General features: G+C 42.5%; 1 protein-coding gene across 1 annotated transcript in view; it reads left to right on the plus strand.

Annotated features, from left to right (window-relative positions):
• Window positions 1-1,233: 1,233 nt before the first annotated feature.
• Window positions 1,234-18,356, plus strand: part of PI15 (peptidase inhibitor 15) — a 28,915-nt gene continuing 11,792 nt past the window's right edge. The window contains exons 1-2 of the mRNA XM_083623451.1: window positions 1,234-1,437; window positions 1,956-2,293. Coding sequence (XP_083479577.1) covers window positions 2,021-2,293 — 273 coding nt within the window. The 5' untranslated portion in view covers window positions 1,234-1,437; window positions 1,956-2,020. The remainder of the gene's footprint in view (window positions 1,438-1,955; window positions 2,294-18,356) is intronic.

Consider the following 18,356-nt stretch of genomic DNA (forward strand, 5'->3'; position numbering starts at 1 on the left):
ACCCCACGACTTCCTCTTCCGCCCTCTTTCCCCCCTTCATTAGTCAGCCATCCATTCTCTCTCCCCTGCCCCCACTCTCTCACACATTCACAACAACAGACATCTTCATTCATCTCTCTCTCTCTCTCTCTCTCTCTCAGAGCTTGAGGGGCCACCCCAAAGGAAGTGGAGGGCCACAAGTTGTCCCCATGTGGTATAGTCAATACTGAGCTAGATGGATCTGCGATCTGACTTGACTGTGAACCAGCTTCACATGTTCTCTGTATGCAAAGTGGGTAAGGACCTGAGTATATTGTGTGTATACCCAGAGTGCTCCTCTCTGTTTCTGTTGCTTCCATTACTTTCTCCTGTGAATACTCTGTCCACTGACATCACACAATATTTTTACTGAATGTTTGAGGGGCCTGATCTTGAAGATTTCCTCAGGCCTCCCAGACCTGGCACTGCTTCTGCCGAACATTGAAGGCGCTCCAATCTGTAACCCCATAATATGGGATTCCTGGCTCTGGGTGATTGGCTACCCTTCCTGCTGCTGTTGCATTCTTCACGAACCTAGTGTTATGCCCTCAGCTTTTGCTGTATAAGTGGCTGAAATGCTCCCTGCCTAAGTAATTCCAACTATATTCTGCTAAATGTGAACCAGATGTTTCCCTGACCCCCTTTTGCTCTCAAGTCAAGCTGCTTCTGTAGCTTTTCATAGGCAGGCACTCAGGTGACTGAACATCTTTCCCAAGTTATCAGTTTATTCATTCCGGCTTCACAATTGCCATGAAAATAAACCTATTAACAGTGCTTCAAGTGTCGGCTTCACACAGTACTGCCTGATCAACCAAACACTTCTCTGTTGCTTTAAGGTACTGATAGTACAAGCTATAATATCATTATATAAAGAAAACTTATGAAAAACAAAATATATGTGCAATTTATCAGATATATAATTATTAGCACTAGGGATTAGGGAACCAAACTGAATGCCAGCTGTGTGTGGGAAGGGGATGGTGGGGGCAGAAAAACTGTGGGAAAGGTTGAACGTTTTGAAAGGGAAAAGGGTTGACTTTTGCCTCTTTGTAGTCAGGGGTAGGGGTGAGTGAAATAATAACCTAATATCCCACAGTAAAAAAATCCCCAAAAACCAGATGGTACCCAATCACTGTGTTTCCTGTGCAAAACTCCGCCCCTTTCATTTTTGGCTGTGCAAAAGACTCTTGGAAAGATTTGCCCTTTGTGGCTCGCACAGACTAACATATAAAAGCTGTTAGCAGCTCCTGTAGCCAGCCGCTAGAAAGCTTGCAAAGTTTCTCTCTCCCTCTCCCTCTCTTTCTCTTTGAGGGTTTGTAATAAGACACACACTTCTTTCCAAGGGTTCACACTAGAGCACAGACAAGAGCTGTTTAACTTGGAAGGACAATACACTAGGCTTTTTGGTTCTGCAAAGAGGTAAGCCATTGAGCTCTGTCAGTTTGCTTTGCATGCACTTTTTTATTAATGCACATCCTATTTTGCTGGACTCAGTTATTAGCCGTACGAGTGAGATACTGTGTTTCCATGTCTTCTCAGGTTTCTTGCCTATCGCTTTGCAGCTGAATATTTATTGCGGGTGTAGGGTGGGGGGAATGAGTGCAAAAGCGCATTCCTAATCACCAGGATGGATGGAGCTTTCATTGTCAGGCTATTAGATGCTCTATGCTGTAGTCAGATGGCCAGTAATAAATCCTGTTGTATGTTATAGGGGAATGTGTGTATATGGTTGCTAGGCAACTTGAGACAAAGCAAGGCATTATTTGACTCTCTGGAAACATTATAGTTTGAGTTACCTTATGTAGATGACTAAACAGCTGAAGAGCTAGGTAAAAATACTATAAATAAATAAACTCAACGTTGGGGAAAACTCATCTGAAAGAGAAAGATATTCACATTCACCCCAGTCATATTATTTAACCATTTTCCCTTCACAGATCTTCTGCTTACCATTGTGAGTTGAAGTAAATCTTTGCTCCCCACCCCACCACCAGGGCCCAAAATGACAGTAATTTCTGCCATCAGTGGTACCCTCTTGATTTCCCTTCTCTGTGAAACAAGTGCAATAGAGTCACACAACTCCACTGAGCTGTTCTTGTCAGCCAATAATTACATGGACGCTGGAGCGGCCTTGAACATTCCTCCGGATTCTGCAAGCCCTCCCAAAACCAGGAGGAAACGATATATTTCACAGAATGACATGATTGCCATTCTGGATTATCACAACCAAGTCAGAGGCAAAGTCTTCCCACCAGCATCTAACATGGAATATATGGTAAGTAGACGTTCATTTACTTCCCTACCCACTCCTGAACTTTAGAAAGTATAAAGCTGATGTTTCATGCTACTAAGCCAAAGTGGCGCCAAACCGGATGTTGTTGGACTACAACTCCCATCAGCCCCAGGCAGCATGGCCACTGTCCAGGAATGAAGGGAGTGGTAGTCCAACAATGACTGGAAGGCAGTACATTGGCTACTCTTAATATTACACTATGTCATTTCCCCCCCTCTCCTTTCCCACCCTCTTTTAAATTAGACCAGTGGCTTTTGAAACCTCTCTAGAGCTTTGAATGAACAGAATAACCCAGGCCACTTATGACACAGAAATTTGGGATAGGGTATAATAGTGGTTGCCATGCCACTATTACAGGTCTGTCTTCAGTTGTGCATATTCTGAATGCCAGTAACTTCTTGCATTAATGCTGCATTGTTTGTATCACTGCAAGGTGCAATACACATCAATGGTGCTTTCTGTATGAAATACACAAAAACAATCAGAAACTTACTGGAGCAGGGGTGGAGGAGATTTTCAATCTTCTTTGCAATGGTTTATCTGAATGTAGGGTTCCTACTATACCTAAAATAACAGAATGACCTCCAGATGTTGTTGAATTCCAGTAGTCATCAGCTCTAACCAGCATGGCAAAATGGTCAGGGAATGAGGGAATTTGAATGAGGATTTGGGGCGACTTGCTCATATTAATTTACAGCACTTCACCCACAGTTTAGTATCCATGCTTTAATGCTCCCATGGTTTTAAAGGGTTAAACATAACCCTAAAAACCATGGCAATATTAAAGCATGGATATTTTTTAACACTCCGGTTATCATGATATGTTTGTGTGATACTTGGTTTCTGCTTTTGAGAGAGAGAAAGCCAGGAATAGAAGGAAATATGTTATCATTGCTATGGGACATATTAACATTGCAGACTTGAACTACGTGAACTGCCATTCCCTCTTTCCAGGAAATCATGGTGCTTGTGGTTCTGTGAGGGATATTACTGATCTGTAAAAGAGAATTCTCATCCTGTTCCACAAACTACAGTCTCCAAGATTCTTTCTTTCTTTTTTTTAAGGGAGGGAGGGAAAAGTCATGGCAGTTGCCTAATGTGAAGCCAATAAAAGTTTGTAGTGGATTGGCTTAGGTTAAGTTCTCCTCCACTGTACCTAACAATGTAGGCTATTGTTCAGGAAAGCTCATGGTGCATTTAGTAAGTGCAACTGTGCCACAGCACTTTTGAGTTTTCTTCACCTTGGTTATCTCCTGATACAGGGACAGCCCTCCAGATGTTTAAGACGACAACCCCATCAGCCCAAGCCAGCATGGCCAATGGTCAGGGATGATAGAGGCTGTAGTCTAATAACATCTGGAAGGCCACAAATTTCCCATTTCTACCTTAAGCAGTGGCATAGGAAGGGGGTGGAGGGGGCGGTCTGCCCCGGGTACCACTCTGGGAGGGGTGACAAGATGGCCGTCCATATGTGCGCTGTCCGTCAGGGCTGCCTTTCGCACGGTGACCGTACGGGCTGTAGTCTGTACGCAGTCTGTATGGGCTGTGCTGCCCCAGGTTCCGGAGAGGGTTCCTCCACCATTGACCTTAAGGACTAATAATATAAACAGATATAATAGACCCAGGACAAAAACAGAGAAAGGGAGAGAAGGGATCAGGGAAGAACAACTTTGAATTGGAATTCAGCACAGAACCTCCTCCAACCACCTGCTGGAAAAATGGCCTAGAAAGGCCCATCCTCAGCTTATCTAGGAGTTGGGATATAGATCACAGATTTCCTGCCACCTTCTCCTACCTCCTTGTTCCCCACAAAAGGCAGCTAATGTTGCATGGCCATTTTGCACATGGCACCGTTTCCTTGTGGTTGAATCTCATACTGCAGCAGAACATCTAAAATCTATTAATTGTATGAGATGGTGGATCACCTGGTACTTTACTGCTCCCATACAAGCTGCCCTGATGCCCCACATGACCCATCCAACCCACATGCTCACCAGATACTTTTTTTCTTTAGCTTTTATATTAGAAGAGCATCAAATATGCAACAAAGTAAACAAGAATAGAATGACTTTCTTTGGCTGAAATCCCTCCTTCCTGCCTCATCACTAAAACAACCACCCCATTCCCAGAAAATATTAATTCCATATACAGTGTTGTACATCCAGGTCATTCATCTTCGTTCTACAACATCACAAGAGACATCAGGGAAAAATATGTAAAACACACAAACACATGAAAACGGGGATCAGAAAGAGCAGGAGATAATCCCAGTGACTGTGCAAACATGCCAGTAGCCCAAGTGTTTAGTCAATACATTCTAAGGATGGATTCCTGATTCCTTCCCCTCCCCCAATGTTTGCAAAGCTTGCTGTCTTGTATAAGCAGTCTGTGTCTTGGAAGCCAATTTTACCATTTCCGCCATTCAGGTTTGGATTACCTTTGCTGTCGAAGCTTTTCATACCAGACATTTGGCAATAAGTGCAGCACGCTGGAACCAAGCTTGCTGAGAGCCAGGAAATGCCGATGTTCTTGGAATGCAGCCAATCATTAAGTTTGTGGATTCTAAGGGACCAGAATACCTTGTGGTATTGACCAAAAAAAATTCAGGACCCAACAGAATCATCAGCTGAGTGAGATGGACCCAACCTTAACTGTATTCCCCACAATGTAAACTAGAAGAAAAATCTTGCTTAACAAGAGTCATGGGGCGAACCAGTTGATATGCAAGGAAATGGTTGGTTGAATCAGTCTTGTAAATCTAGCAATTCCCATAGTTCTCTCTACGCATGAAACCCTTGCAAATATATAATTTCACAACCAGATTTAGAGCTCTGTTGCATATTAAAGAATCTGGATTTGCTCTTCCTCCCTCATTAAGTTATAATGTTGGGATGGAGGGGGGATGTCAGACAATAACCCAATGTTCAAGGAAAGTGGGAAGGTGTTGAGCGGATGTGCAGCAGCCCTGCTCCTCTTTAGCTGCCACCATTGCAGGGAGTCCTGGCATGTGCTGTCTGTGTAGTAAACTAAATGTACAAATACCTTTCTCACTCACTCTGAATGCACAGATATAGGGGTGAGCTAGTTCTTGTGTCCCAGTGACCCATCTCTAGCATTCCTTGAACTTGTTGAGAGGTTGTATGGTAAAAGGTAAAGGACTCCTAGATGGTTAAGTCCAGTCAATTCGACTGTGGGCTATGGCTCTCATCTCTGCTTTCAGGCTGAGGGAGCCAGCGTTTGTCTGCAGACAGCTTTCTGGGTCATATGGCCAGCATGACTTAACCGCTTCTGGCACAACGGGACACCATGATGGAAGCCAGAGCATTTGGAAACTCTGTTAAGCTTCCCGCCACAGCAGTACCTATTTATCTATTCAAGTTGGTATGCTTTCAAACTGCTAGGTTAGCAGAAGCTGGGACAGAGCAACAGGGGCTCACCCCATCATGATCTAGCTCTCCAAAATTTCAGACAGAAGTCTTTCCCAGTTCCACCTGGAGATGCTGGACCTTCTTCATGCATCTGTTCTGCTGCTGAGCTACAGCTCAGTGAAGCACTTCTGAGGGTACTTCCCTGTGTGTCCTCATTATTCCTACTTGATGCACAAAACTTGTAGCTGACAAGATTCTTATTTGATCTTACAGGTGGTTATGAGGTATGGGGAAAGAGTTAACTTCCAAGATATGTTGCAGTCATGTTATTTAGGATTTTATAGTTTATGACCAGCATCTTAAGTTGTCCCTGGAATGCTTCAGGAAGCCAATGCACACTCTGGAGCACCTGCCAGTAATGTGATCCTGCCATTCTAGCCCCCTGGAGATGAATTACTATGTACTACAGCAGCTCTACATATAAAAATTCATTTCTTTGCAGCTTTCAGTGAATGCATTTTAATGTAACAAATAGGCTGGCTCAGCAGAAATTCTGTTACCTACTGAGTAAAGAATTCACATAGTTCTGAAAGCGCTATTGTTTTATTATACAAGAATGTTCATCTTAAAGTCACAGGAGCATCTTAGATGGCCACGTATTGCTAACGACTTATCAGCAATATTGACTTATTTTGAGTAGAAAATTCAGAGGAAGGAAGGAGGGAAGGAGGGAAGGAGGGAAGGAAGGGCATAATTCAAACTTAATTTTAATAGGTGAACCTTTTTAGGAATAATTAACATATATAATATCAACGGAGGTTGTTTTTGACTATATATAATAAATAAGTAAAAAAAACAAAACAAAACCAAGCAAATCTTCCCTTCAGGACTAGGAGGTGGTGCTCCAGTGTCAAGCTGTCTTACTCATGCTTCCCCATCTCAGTTTTGGGACTGTGCAGTGCCAAGAAAATCACTTCAAAAGCAACAGTACTTTTCACTGCAGAGTTCAGGAAATTAATCAGGACAAACCGTGGAAATGAAAAGGGGGGAACCCAGAACTATAACAATGGATATTTATTTAATCAATTTTGAAGAGAAAATCTAAATTACTTGTTCTACTGCTACAATTTCTTTTCAGTCTCCAGTTTAAGATCCATAGGATTCAGCATCTCTATAGGAAACTATAGTTTCCTAACTACATTGCAACACTCATTATTTGAATCTTGTCCACTATTGTAGAGAGCTTCACTCTCTATCTTTCACATCATGGTGGTCAATAGTGGGGAAGGGGGAATTCACTATGTGATGGTCAATTTTCATCTGATGAAATTTCAACTAAACAATAAGGGAAGGAGAGTGGCAAATGCATCACATAAAAATATAAGAAGAGCCTGCAGAATCAGGCCAATGGCCCATCTAGTCCAAGATTCTGTACTCACAGTGTCCAAGCAGATGCCTGTAAGAAATTGGCAAACAGGACTCAAGCACAAGAGCATTCATTTCTCCTGTGGCTTCCAGCAACTTAAGTACACAGAGGTCTTAAGAAGACACTAAAAATGGCAGACCAATTAGGGGAACAATAGCATGTCCCCAGTATGCAATTATTATTGGCGTCCAGTACCATCAGCTACAATAATTCTGCAGAGGAGTCTGCCCCTTTTGGGATTTCTACCTTGCTGGACTGAATGCCCTCTTTGATGTACAGAGCGACCAGGTTTCCATTTTGCTCACTATATCAATACTATCCTCTAACTCTTTCTCCTAGGGAAAGAGTTCCATAAGCTTGGCACCACCAAAGAGAAGGCACCAACACATGCAATTATTAACCTAGCTCCCAAACACTTTAGTTGAAATGGCATATATTTTGTATCTCCAACCACACATTATCCTTCTTGGCATAAATCCTTACTGCACAATCCTACCTATGTCTAGAAGTTTGCAATGGGATTTACTTCCAGGTAAGTGTGTCTAGAAAGTGCAGCCTGAATGAGGCCTTTAATTTGATTATAAACTACCCATGTTTCACTGAAAGGTAGTCATTGAAAGTGACACTGGATCCCCTAGCATATTTTGAAGCTCAAATAGCAAATGTCACATGCAGTAGTTAGGAACACATTGTTCGTGCCTACAAATGTGCTGCGCTGAAAGGTCACAAAATGGGTTTGTATTCCAAGGCCACTGGAAAAGGACAAGCCTTCAGAAAACCACAATTGCATGTTTGTGTCAGTTCAGTCTTAGGGACACAGGAAACTGCCTTGCATTAGATCAAACTGGATGCTCATCTAGCCCAATATTGTCCACAGTGATTAGCAGCTGGTCTCTCTCAGGCAGAGGTCTCTCACATCACCTAGTATCTGATTCTTTTCACAGGAGAACCTGAGACCTGGGCCCTGCTGCATACAGAGTATGTGCTTTACTGCTTGGGGCTCACCCACACTTCCTCTTGGGTCTGAGCAGTTCTCTGCTTGTCTCATGCTTTCCAGCCATTTGTGGCAGGGCAAATGGAAGTGTAGACAAGTCCTTAGATAAAAAACCTTCCCAGCTCAAGTTATGATCTTGCATTCAGTTATGGTTGCATAAAAGACCCTCTGAATTGTTACGAACTAAAAATGCACACTAAATCACAGGCATAGGTTCACTCCACTGAATATCCTTAGAACTGTGCAATATTGTTTTGTACACAACAGTAGGTGGCAAAGGGCTGGGAACTGAATCTTGCCCTACCTCCAAGTTCCTTTGATAGCAGATAAGTAGACTTGGGCACAAGGAGTCTTGTGACATGTTTGAATACTGTACCAATTTACTGTTAGTCACTCAAAGCTACTATAAGAAGTTGTGTTGCTGCAGAACCTGGTGGTTCTACTGCCTCATCTAACTTCCAATAATGTGTACTGTAGTATATAGAGGACAAGATGTGATGTGGCACCAGCACTCAGAGTTGTACAGGAGCAAGGTCAGAGAGAGATGGGGAAATGGAGCTACAATTTATATAGCTTAGACAATGGCTCTGTGGACTTGCACTGCCAGCCAAATATGGAAGAGACTGCAATTTTGAATAATGTATGGAAATGTTAGGTCCAAAGACATTGCTTAAGTAATGTCTGAAGAGCTTGCATTCATCTAGGAGCCAGCTACTACCTAGGTAGCATATGCAAAGCACAAGTAGCAGGTAGCAAGCAGCACCCAGGAGAGCTCCCAAATGGCACTTCCAGGAAGGCAGCTGTTGACCCACTAGAGTGCAATGCTCTTTTGAGCCTTTATATTCAAACAAGGCCTGAAAACTGTCAGAGTGCTGCTTCTCAGTTACAGAATTTCTAGGAACAACATGCTGGCCTGTGTTGACATTGAATGGTCTTGGACTGTGAACTATGCCCAGCTAATCAGATACACAATAGAGAGTTCATAATATCAACCATGCAATAAAATTAATCCCACTGAAGATTAATTCCCAACTTCAGTAACCACCATACTATGTTGACTCAACCTTCAAACCACAGAGAAGGTGACCTTCCCATTTTCCCCCCATAAACAAAAAGTATTTAATGAGTGAGGAAGCTCTTACATAAACAAACCTGCTGTCAATCATCCTACAGTTACTTTGTAAGTTAATTATTGTGCTAATCAAAATGATGGGACAGGGGGAAAAGAAAAGATGTGTGAGTGAAGAAGAGAAATACATTGCTCAGTCAAAGATTTCAAATATTTTCACTGCAGCGATGCCCACTGCCAAAGTTAAAAGTTACTGTTCAACTTAAAAAGAGGCTTATCTCTTCAGCAGAGGGAAACTGCTGTGTCTGGCAGAGGAAGTGGATTTCTTGAAGGGAAATCTCTTGTGCATTCATGCCTCTTCTTTAGATCCCAACCCAGGAACCAACTGGGTAAAATCCCTGTCTCAGATCTGCTTTCAGTAGCTCATTTCTATATTTGAGATTTGAAAACACATGCAGGGCAGTAGCCAGGAACTAATTGAAAGCATACGTCTTCAAAGCTTTAGAATACCAGAGGCAAATATTATAAACGTGTCTAATAAAGATCCTGGGACTTTCTCTGCAGGCCACTGCTTTTTACTGACATGTGACCATTCTGACATTATAAAGTCACAGCTCCTGCCTATGGCTTTTTGTGGGATAATCTTTGCTTACATTTCCAACATGCGAGAAAGGAAATGCAACATCAGAAGCAGCCGTCGGTGTGCAATGTCAGCCAAGAAACATTAACAAGGTCATAGTCATGTTCTTATCATTGCTTTGCCTTGATTTTGGCCAGACTGTCAAAGTGAATGTTTCCAAAACTGAACCTTGACTGGGATATACATGGATACATTAAGAGCACATAATGTCTTTAACATCACAAGATATGCATCTGTTTAAATGCATAGCTATGTTTTTGAAAATTGGCCAGGTCCCTATGAAGCTTTTAATGGCGTATTAAAATCTGAGAACGTGTAAAAAGCTGTAGATTTTTCAACTGACTTCCCTTCCCAGTCCCCCCAAATGATATAATCCACATGGTGGCTTTTTTGCAGCAACCGGCTACAGACTGAACTAAAATTCTTACTGGAAATGTTTTAAAAAAATCAAGCCAGGAAATGTGTTAACAATGAAAGATCACAGAGCAGTTTTAACAAATAGACATTGGAAAGGATCTCCTTTTAGTACAAAGCGCTTCCTGAACTATTAAAAAAGAAAGAAAAAAGAAAGGAAGGAAGGAAGGAAGCAAGGAATGGCCTAGTTTGAATAGCTATGGCATGAGTGCTTCACTCCAGTTTTCCTGAAAGTGGTCTGATTGTAGGAATATGTACCATATGCAAATTTAATATTTGTGGAAAGTCTTTTAAAAGATCAGTCGTCCCAAAATAAATGCAGCCAGATCCCTTGTGAAAGGCAGACATCAGAATTAGGTGTATATTAATGATTTAGTACAATTACTGTCTGACTATTCCCTCAGCTCTGAATGTAGAAAGATCCTATCAAATGAGATTCTATTTTTGACATATCAAGGAGTTCAGGACTGTGCACCGAAACATATGGAAACTATTCCCCTTGACACCATTAATTCACTTCCATATCTGAAAGAAAACAAAGGAATTTTGCGGGTTTTGAGCTATTTAAGTTAACAACAGAATATTCAGTGATGTCACAGGATAAAAATTGCATCCAAAGAATATAATTCCTAGAAATGCTGGGAGACTAATAGTGGAATATAGAATTAGGATTTGCATGATGAGTTTGGCAAGCGCTAAAATCAATCTGTAAGACTTTGCAAGAGGGTTATTCTGCTGATGAAATAACAGAGGTTTTGTTTAATTCAACACAAGCAAGGGAAATTTTCAGAAGAACTCCATAGAGCATGGCAAATACAGTGCCTTGAATTTTGACAGGTAGAACATGAGAGGTTTTGATCCAGGTCTATGTGCTATCATGCACAGACCACTGCCTCTTGGTCTTAGTTCTCACTTTGTGAAATGGAAACAGGAGTAGTCAGCCACACATGATTAGAAGTAAGCACTGTGCATGTTTTGATAATAAAAGTTAAGTATTTTAAATTAGGGGACAGGGCTTCCAGATCAGCCTCATCCCTAACTTGGTATTGTACAAATGCTACTGAATTTAGTTTGAAAAAGAAGCCTAAAGCTACCAGTTTGGGATAGTGAAATGTTCATATTTGACTTCGAATAATTCCAATATTTTGAATGGATAATAGAAAAGATTTTTAAAGAAGCAGCCTTTCACTGTTTCTATCTATGTGTTCACACACACACACACACACACACACACACACACACACAATGACCAGTGTTTAACAGCAGTCTGCAAATGGTCTTGGAAATACACAATATAGTTTCATATATGACATTGTTTCCCCCCTGTGCTTACCTGTGAGCCCCTATAGCTATTGGCTGAAGTGCTGTGATGTCCTAGAATGGTAAGAAACAAACATTCTACATGTTGAAAGGAATGACTCCATTTTGGAAGGTTGGCAAACAGTTCAAGGTCTATTAAATATTATTTTGGGATTGGGAAACTATAGGCTGCATCCAACTAAGTTTTACTTGGAGTAGATGCATTGAAATTGATGGACCTGTGTTAGTCCTGTCTATTGATTTCAGGAGGTCTGCTCTAGATACAACTCATTACTTATATTCAGCCAGATCTGTTGACCCACACTTCCTATCAATAATTGGATGGCGTGTGAAATAGGACTAGAATTAGATGTCTGAGAATAGTTTATTGTGGTTCAAGGACCCGATCCCCGCTTTGTGGAATAAAGACACACGGACACAGTGTATAAGGTTAATGGGCAAGAAAAGGCCACAACTTTATTGAATACAGCAAGTGAGAAGGTATTGGCTTAGGCATTGGACCACGACAGATTGACTCCACCCACTCGGAGAGGGGTGAGCCTAAAGGGGGTTTATTCACCAGTAGGTGGAGCCTGTTGATGCTAATACAACTATAAGCTCTCCCCTGATGTAACCGAGGGTCGTGCCATGGCCTCCCGCCACACAGGCATCGGACAGGATCCACGACCGCTGGATTCCTTTAACGGAATACCCAATTTGAAGGGGTAGGCGATGGCCACACCTTGCCCTTCCACACACCAACAACACATTCCAATGCCTAACCGTATTAAGGGGAGGGGATTTCTCACAAGTGTAGCAACCTCTTGCTGCATGCATACATTTTTATAAGTCCAGAAGTGAGGTGGTGTATGGGATTTTATTCCTGCTGCACATCAAGACAATTTATGCATGGCAACCTCAGTGGATGGATACCATTGACTTGAAATATTGAATCAAACCTTTGTTTATAGTTCTTTAATAGATTACATAGTTACTAATCTAAAACACACACACACAATTGCTCGTAGAAAAGTGCCAATTGCTAGCTGATCACAGTATTAATTCATTTCTATTAGTATATGGACTTTCCAATAGATTACAAATGCAAGAATGATTTCTTTGCAAAGGGACAGCTCAGAATCCAGGTGATCTCATAGCTGAAATAAATACATAATGCCAGCCAAATCTGTCTGTATAAATTCCAATGAGCTCATGTGTTTTCATCACTTAGTATGCACTGAAAAGGAGAGGAGAGGCATTTTCCAGTCATGGGTAAAAAGCAGGCAGACAGAGAAGTGGTTTCCTCTATATTAAATACTTGGCCATATATGGTGATTGCTACATAGGTTGCATGTGTCCACTGAACTGCTTAAAGAAACAAAGGTCCATAATACAGTGGTGCCTCGCAAGACGAAATTAATTCGTTCCGCGAATTTTTTCGTCTAGCGAATTTTTCGTCTTGCGAAGCACAAAATCCCATAGGAATGCATTGAAAATCAATTAATGCGTTCCTATGGTCAAAAAAAGTCCAAACAAAGCCAAATTTGGTACAACAAGAGTTTATTAAGTGCTCTTTAAAGTCACACATACTGTAAAGAGCATTTCAAAATTCAAACCCAGAATTTTTTTTAAAAAACAGCAGAGTGGCCCAATGGTCACAGAAAATCATAAAAATGCAGGGGGGAAAAACACAAGCTTCCAGATTCTTGCAAACCCCTCCCCAACTGTTCCCCCAGCCACCCAGCACACAGAAATTCAAATCCAGAATTTTTTTAAAAAAACAGCAGAGTGGCCCAATGGTCACAGAAAATCGTAAAAATGCAGAAAAAACCCACAAGCTTCCAGATTCTTGCAAACCCCTCCCCAACTGTTCCCCCAGCCACCCAGCACACAGAAATTCAAATCCAGATTTTTTTTAAAAAAAACAGCAGAGTGCCCCAATGGTCACAAAAAATCATAAAAATGCAGAAAAAAAACACACAAGCTTCCAGATTCTTGCAAACCCCTCCCCAACACCAAGTCCTTGAATTCCAAACACCCCAACCCAAAATCCAAAACCCCCCAAAAAAGTTTTAAAAGCTTAACTTACCAAATGGCTGCAAAAGAAGTTTTGGAAAAGCTTCAAAAATCACCAAAGTCTTTAAAAACCTCAAAAAAGGCTACTATGTACACTGCGTTCTATGAGTTGCTCCTCGAAGTCAAGTCGCAACTGTATTAACGGTGTTAAGAAAAAGGAAACAAACTTGCAAGACGTTTTCGTCTTGCGAAGCAAGCCCATAGGGAAATTCGTCTTGCGAAGCAGCTCAAAAAACGGAAAACCCTTTCGTCTAGCGAGTTTTCCGTCTTGCGAGGCATTCGTCTTGCAGGGCACCACTGTACAAATGGCCAAGAAAACATCTTTTTCTACCTGCATCACATAGAAGACTGTGGCTGGATGGTGGTGTTAGAGCCAACTTCAGCTGCAAAACATCTTGTACCCTATTTGTTTCCCCAAAGCTGTGGCACAAATGCTTGTCCACTGTTCATGTCAAGAATCTTTGGATCTGCCTACAAAGGCTGATACAACAATCTCTCTTTAGTGTAGTGAAATACTCTCCTTTAAAGTTGTCGCTGCCTGGATCTCCCAGTGTGTTCTTCTCTTCCTAAGAGCAGCTGTAGGGAAGGGGTTTTAGATCAGGTCATAATGTAAATGGGGTGTGGTTAACCCTTTCCCTTGTGCTAATTGATGCAAAATCCCTCCTCTCTGAGCTGCTTAAGCAAGAAAGGTGTCTGTGTTGTGCTCTATTCCCACCCACCCCTTCTGGAGCCAACAGCAATTTCAGAGAGTTGTTTTGCATCATGGAATCTATGCTGGAGAAAGAGTTAAAAAATCCCTTCTGGCTTGCCACAGAGCCCAATCCAAATCTTCCTGCCATGATATATGGCATGTGGGAGATCTGATCACAAAACCCTTGCAACATATGTAGTTTGACCCTAAGTTAAACACTATTCAAACACTATTCATTTAAAGCACTTTGATACTACTTTAAACAGTCATGGCTTCCCCCCAAGAATTCTGGGAGCTATATTTTGTTAAAGGTACTGAGAGTTGTGAGGAGACCCCTACCCCCTCACAAAGCTACAAGTCTCTGAATAGCTCTGCCAAATGGATCACTGTGCGGTGAAAACATTTCCCAAGCACCCTAGAAATGACTGCATATTTGGATCTGATTATTCATGTTATGTCAAGTGGGAAGGGCATTCCAGAGATTACATCAGGTTTATTCACACCCAATATTGTCCATATACTTTTTTTAAACAGAGAGACATGATTTATGCATATGGACTCAAGTGCTTTGGAATTGACTGAAATGAAAAACCTGTCTGTGTGTGCGTGTGCGCGTGCATGTGTGTGTGTGTGTGTGTGATGGGATGTGCTCAGAATCCTCCGTGCCACCAGGGGCAAACAACAACACATAGGATTGTAAGCCTGCCCAGCAAATAAATGTGATGATTCCCCTTCAGTTCTCTCCCCCCCTGCACCAATGTCATGGATAAAGCTGGCAGGGGCAGAGTGTTGGGATACTGCCAGGGAGATAAAGCCCATCATGGCCCCCACGTCGCCTCTGGACGTCCATCGATCTCCCGTAGATACAGTATCAGCAATTAGCGACACGAGCTCCAGAAAACAGCTTGTGACATTCCAGAGCTGATGCACGCTCTATCAGCAGAATTCGCACAGCGAAAGATGCACGCAGGAGAGCATATTTACAAGTTTATTCAGCATTGGTCAGAACAAAGAAAAAACATGACTGCCTGCTTCTGTCTGCTCAGGCACAGAGAGAGAGACAACAGCTCTATCAAAACAGAAACATCCTGTGAACAGGAAATACGCAGACTCTGTGACTCACAAAGCCTGCTCCCTTTTAAGGTGGAACGGAAATATCCTAACATCCTCCCCCTTTCCGTGTAACCTGTTGTACCTGTGGTTCAACCCAATTGCAATCTCTGTACATAAACCTTAAGTTGTTCTCTGTTAACAACCTTAGACAACAGATCAGCAGGAATTTCATTTCCTGGCATGTAGGACACCTAAATGAGTCCTTTCTGAATACACTCTCTTGCACGATGTAGCTTAATCTGCAAGTACTTGGTTCTTTGCTTGCAACTCTCTGAGTTCAGCAAAGCCAAACAGGATCTATTGTCTTGATGCACTTGTATAGGACATTTCACAGACACTCTGATGTCCTTAAACAGTTGCATCAACCATTCACAATCCATGAGTGAAAATGACAGAGCATTGAGTTCTGCTTCACAGGAACTTAGGCTTACTGTCGTCTGCCTTTTGCACAGCCAGTCAAACAGACAGTGGTTGTACATGTAGCATACTCCAGAAGTGCTTGTACCATCCATGGTGTCACTTCCAAAACTAGCATCTGCATAGATTTCAAGACCTCCAGTCTTCTGACTGGTGAACCTCAGCCTGTAGTGCAAAGTCCCTTTCAAATAGCGGGCTATGCGCTTCAGAGCTTTCCAATCCTGAACAGTAGGATTGTTAGCATGTCTGCTAAGCAGGTTAGTGCTTACAGCTATGTCAGGTCTTGAACATCTAGCAATGAAATTCAACTTGCCTAGAATGCATCTGTACAGCGTAGTGTCAGAAAACGCTTCAGCAGTACTATCTACCTGGTAACCTGTCACCATCGGTGTGTCTGCTGGGTTTGCATCAACCAAATTCAACCTGGTTAATACATCAGCAATTTTCTGTGTTTGGTGTACCAGAAAATTACCTGCTTGGTCCCTCTCCACCTGCAGAGAAAGATAGTTGGATACCTCACCAAGATCCTTCATGTCAAAGTGAGTTCAGCTGAGCTAGGGTGCTTTGGTAGAAAGCCTGATTCTTCCAAAACATCAGAAGATCATCAACAAAACATAAACAATACAATTTGTTTTGCCCCTCCTCCTTGACAAACACACATGGATCAGCTTTGCCCTGGTGAAAACCTAGAGAAAGCAATGTCTCAGTGAGTTTTGTGTTCCAACACCTGGCACTCTGCTTGAGACCATATAAGGACTTCCGAAGTTTACAGACCATTCCCTTCTGTATCTGCATTCCATCAGGTGGAAGCATATACAGCTCCTCCCCCAAAACTCCGTACAAAAAAGCTGTATTAATGTCATGATGGGAAACATGCAGTTTCTCCTCCGCAGCAATCTTGATCATCAGCCGAATGCTCTCATACTTGACGGTGGGTGAATAGGTCTCGTGGTAATCCTGTCCTGGTACCTGTGAAAAACCTCTGGCAACCAATCTGGCTTTGTGTCTGACAACTTTGCCATTCTGGTCTGTCTTGGCCTTGAAGACCCATTTGCTGCCAACCAGTCTCATTCCTGGGACTCATTCCCAAGTTTGGTTCCTGTTCAAGGAATCAACTTCAGCCTTCATGGCATTAAGCCAAGGCTCAGCATCTTTAGAGGTTAACTCTTGAACCTCTTTGAGACTTGAAGGTTCCCACACCTTCTCTGAGCTACTAAGAACAGCAGTTGCCGTCTTAGCAAACTCATCAGCAAATCTCTTTGGAGGTCTGTCCTTCGTCGCTCTTTCAGATCTGCGTACTAGACGCAAGTCTTCTGGACTCATCTCCTCCTTCTTAGGAGAAAAGTGACCAATGGTGAACAGTGGTTCTTCCAGTTCATTGTCAGATGCATCAGATGGTCTGACTGAGGCCTTTGCGCTCTTGTAGTCTGCTGTGTCATCACTGTTGCTGACACCAGCAGCAGCGCCACCCACTGAACTGGAATCCGAACTCTGATCATCATCATCATCATCATCCTCAGCTTCCTCTTCTGCCTCAACACCATCTGCCTTTTTCACATCACCTTCATCCTCCTCTGGGTAACTCTGGAAAATACCCACATTTCCCCCCCACTTAGGATTGTACTCAACACTCTTTGTGAACTTAATGGACTTAGTCAGTCATCCATACCCTGTATGCACCTTTTTCGTACCCCATGAACAAACCATGTGCCCCACGCTTCCCAAGCTTGTTGCTCTGTGGGGTGTGTACTCACATGTCAGAACCAAAGATTCTCATGTGCTTGACGTTAGGTTTCTTACCAAACATCTTCTCATAGGGAGTACAACCAATAGGTGATGACAGTCTGCGATTAAAGGTATAAACAAACGTCGACAGAGCCTCCCCCCAAAACTTCTCAGGGAGATTGGCATCATGCAACAAGGTTTTTAGGCCTTGAAGCAAAGTCTGATTTGCTCGCTCCGCAAGTCCATTCATCCATGGCAATCTAGGCGTTGACAAGTCATGCTGGATCCCTTCTCAGTCAGGAAAGCTTCAAACTGCTGAGAAGTGAACTCCCCGCCCCGATCAGTAAAGAGACAGCCGATACGTTTACCGTGAACATTCTCCAACCAAGCACAGAATGCCTTGAACCTAGGAAACGCTTGCGATTTCTGCTCGAGCATAAACACATGAATGTACCAGGAAAAAGAATCAATTAGAACCATGAAGTACCTTGCTCCACCCAAAGAGGGCGTAAGTGGACCAACCAGGTCTGCGTGGAGTAGCTGGTAGGGTTTGGAAGCCTGCCTGCTAGACTCCTTGCCTTTTGGAGCAACCTTCACCTTGTTCTCTGCACAAGATACACACTTCATGTGAAACTTACAGGGTTTGATGTTCAAACCCTCAACCAACCCAGGCATCTTGGCCAGCGCCTGCCAAGACATGTGACAAAATCTTCAATGTGCTTCATGAATACATCGTGCATGAAGAACCTTGTTAGTTTGTGCAACACAACAAGAATCAACATTAGACACAGCAACAGCATTGTCATCATAAGT

This window comes from Podarcis filfolensis (assembly GCF_964270895.1).
Source record: "Podarcis filfolensis genome assembly, chromosome: 7".
In the NCBI taxonomy this organism is placed as follows: domain Eukaryota; kingdom Metazoa; phylum Chordata; class Lepidosauria; order Squamata; family Lacertidae; genus Podarcis; species Podarcis filfolensis.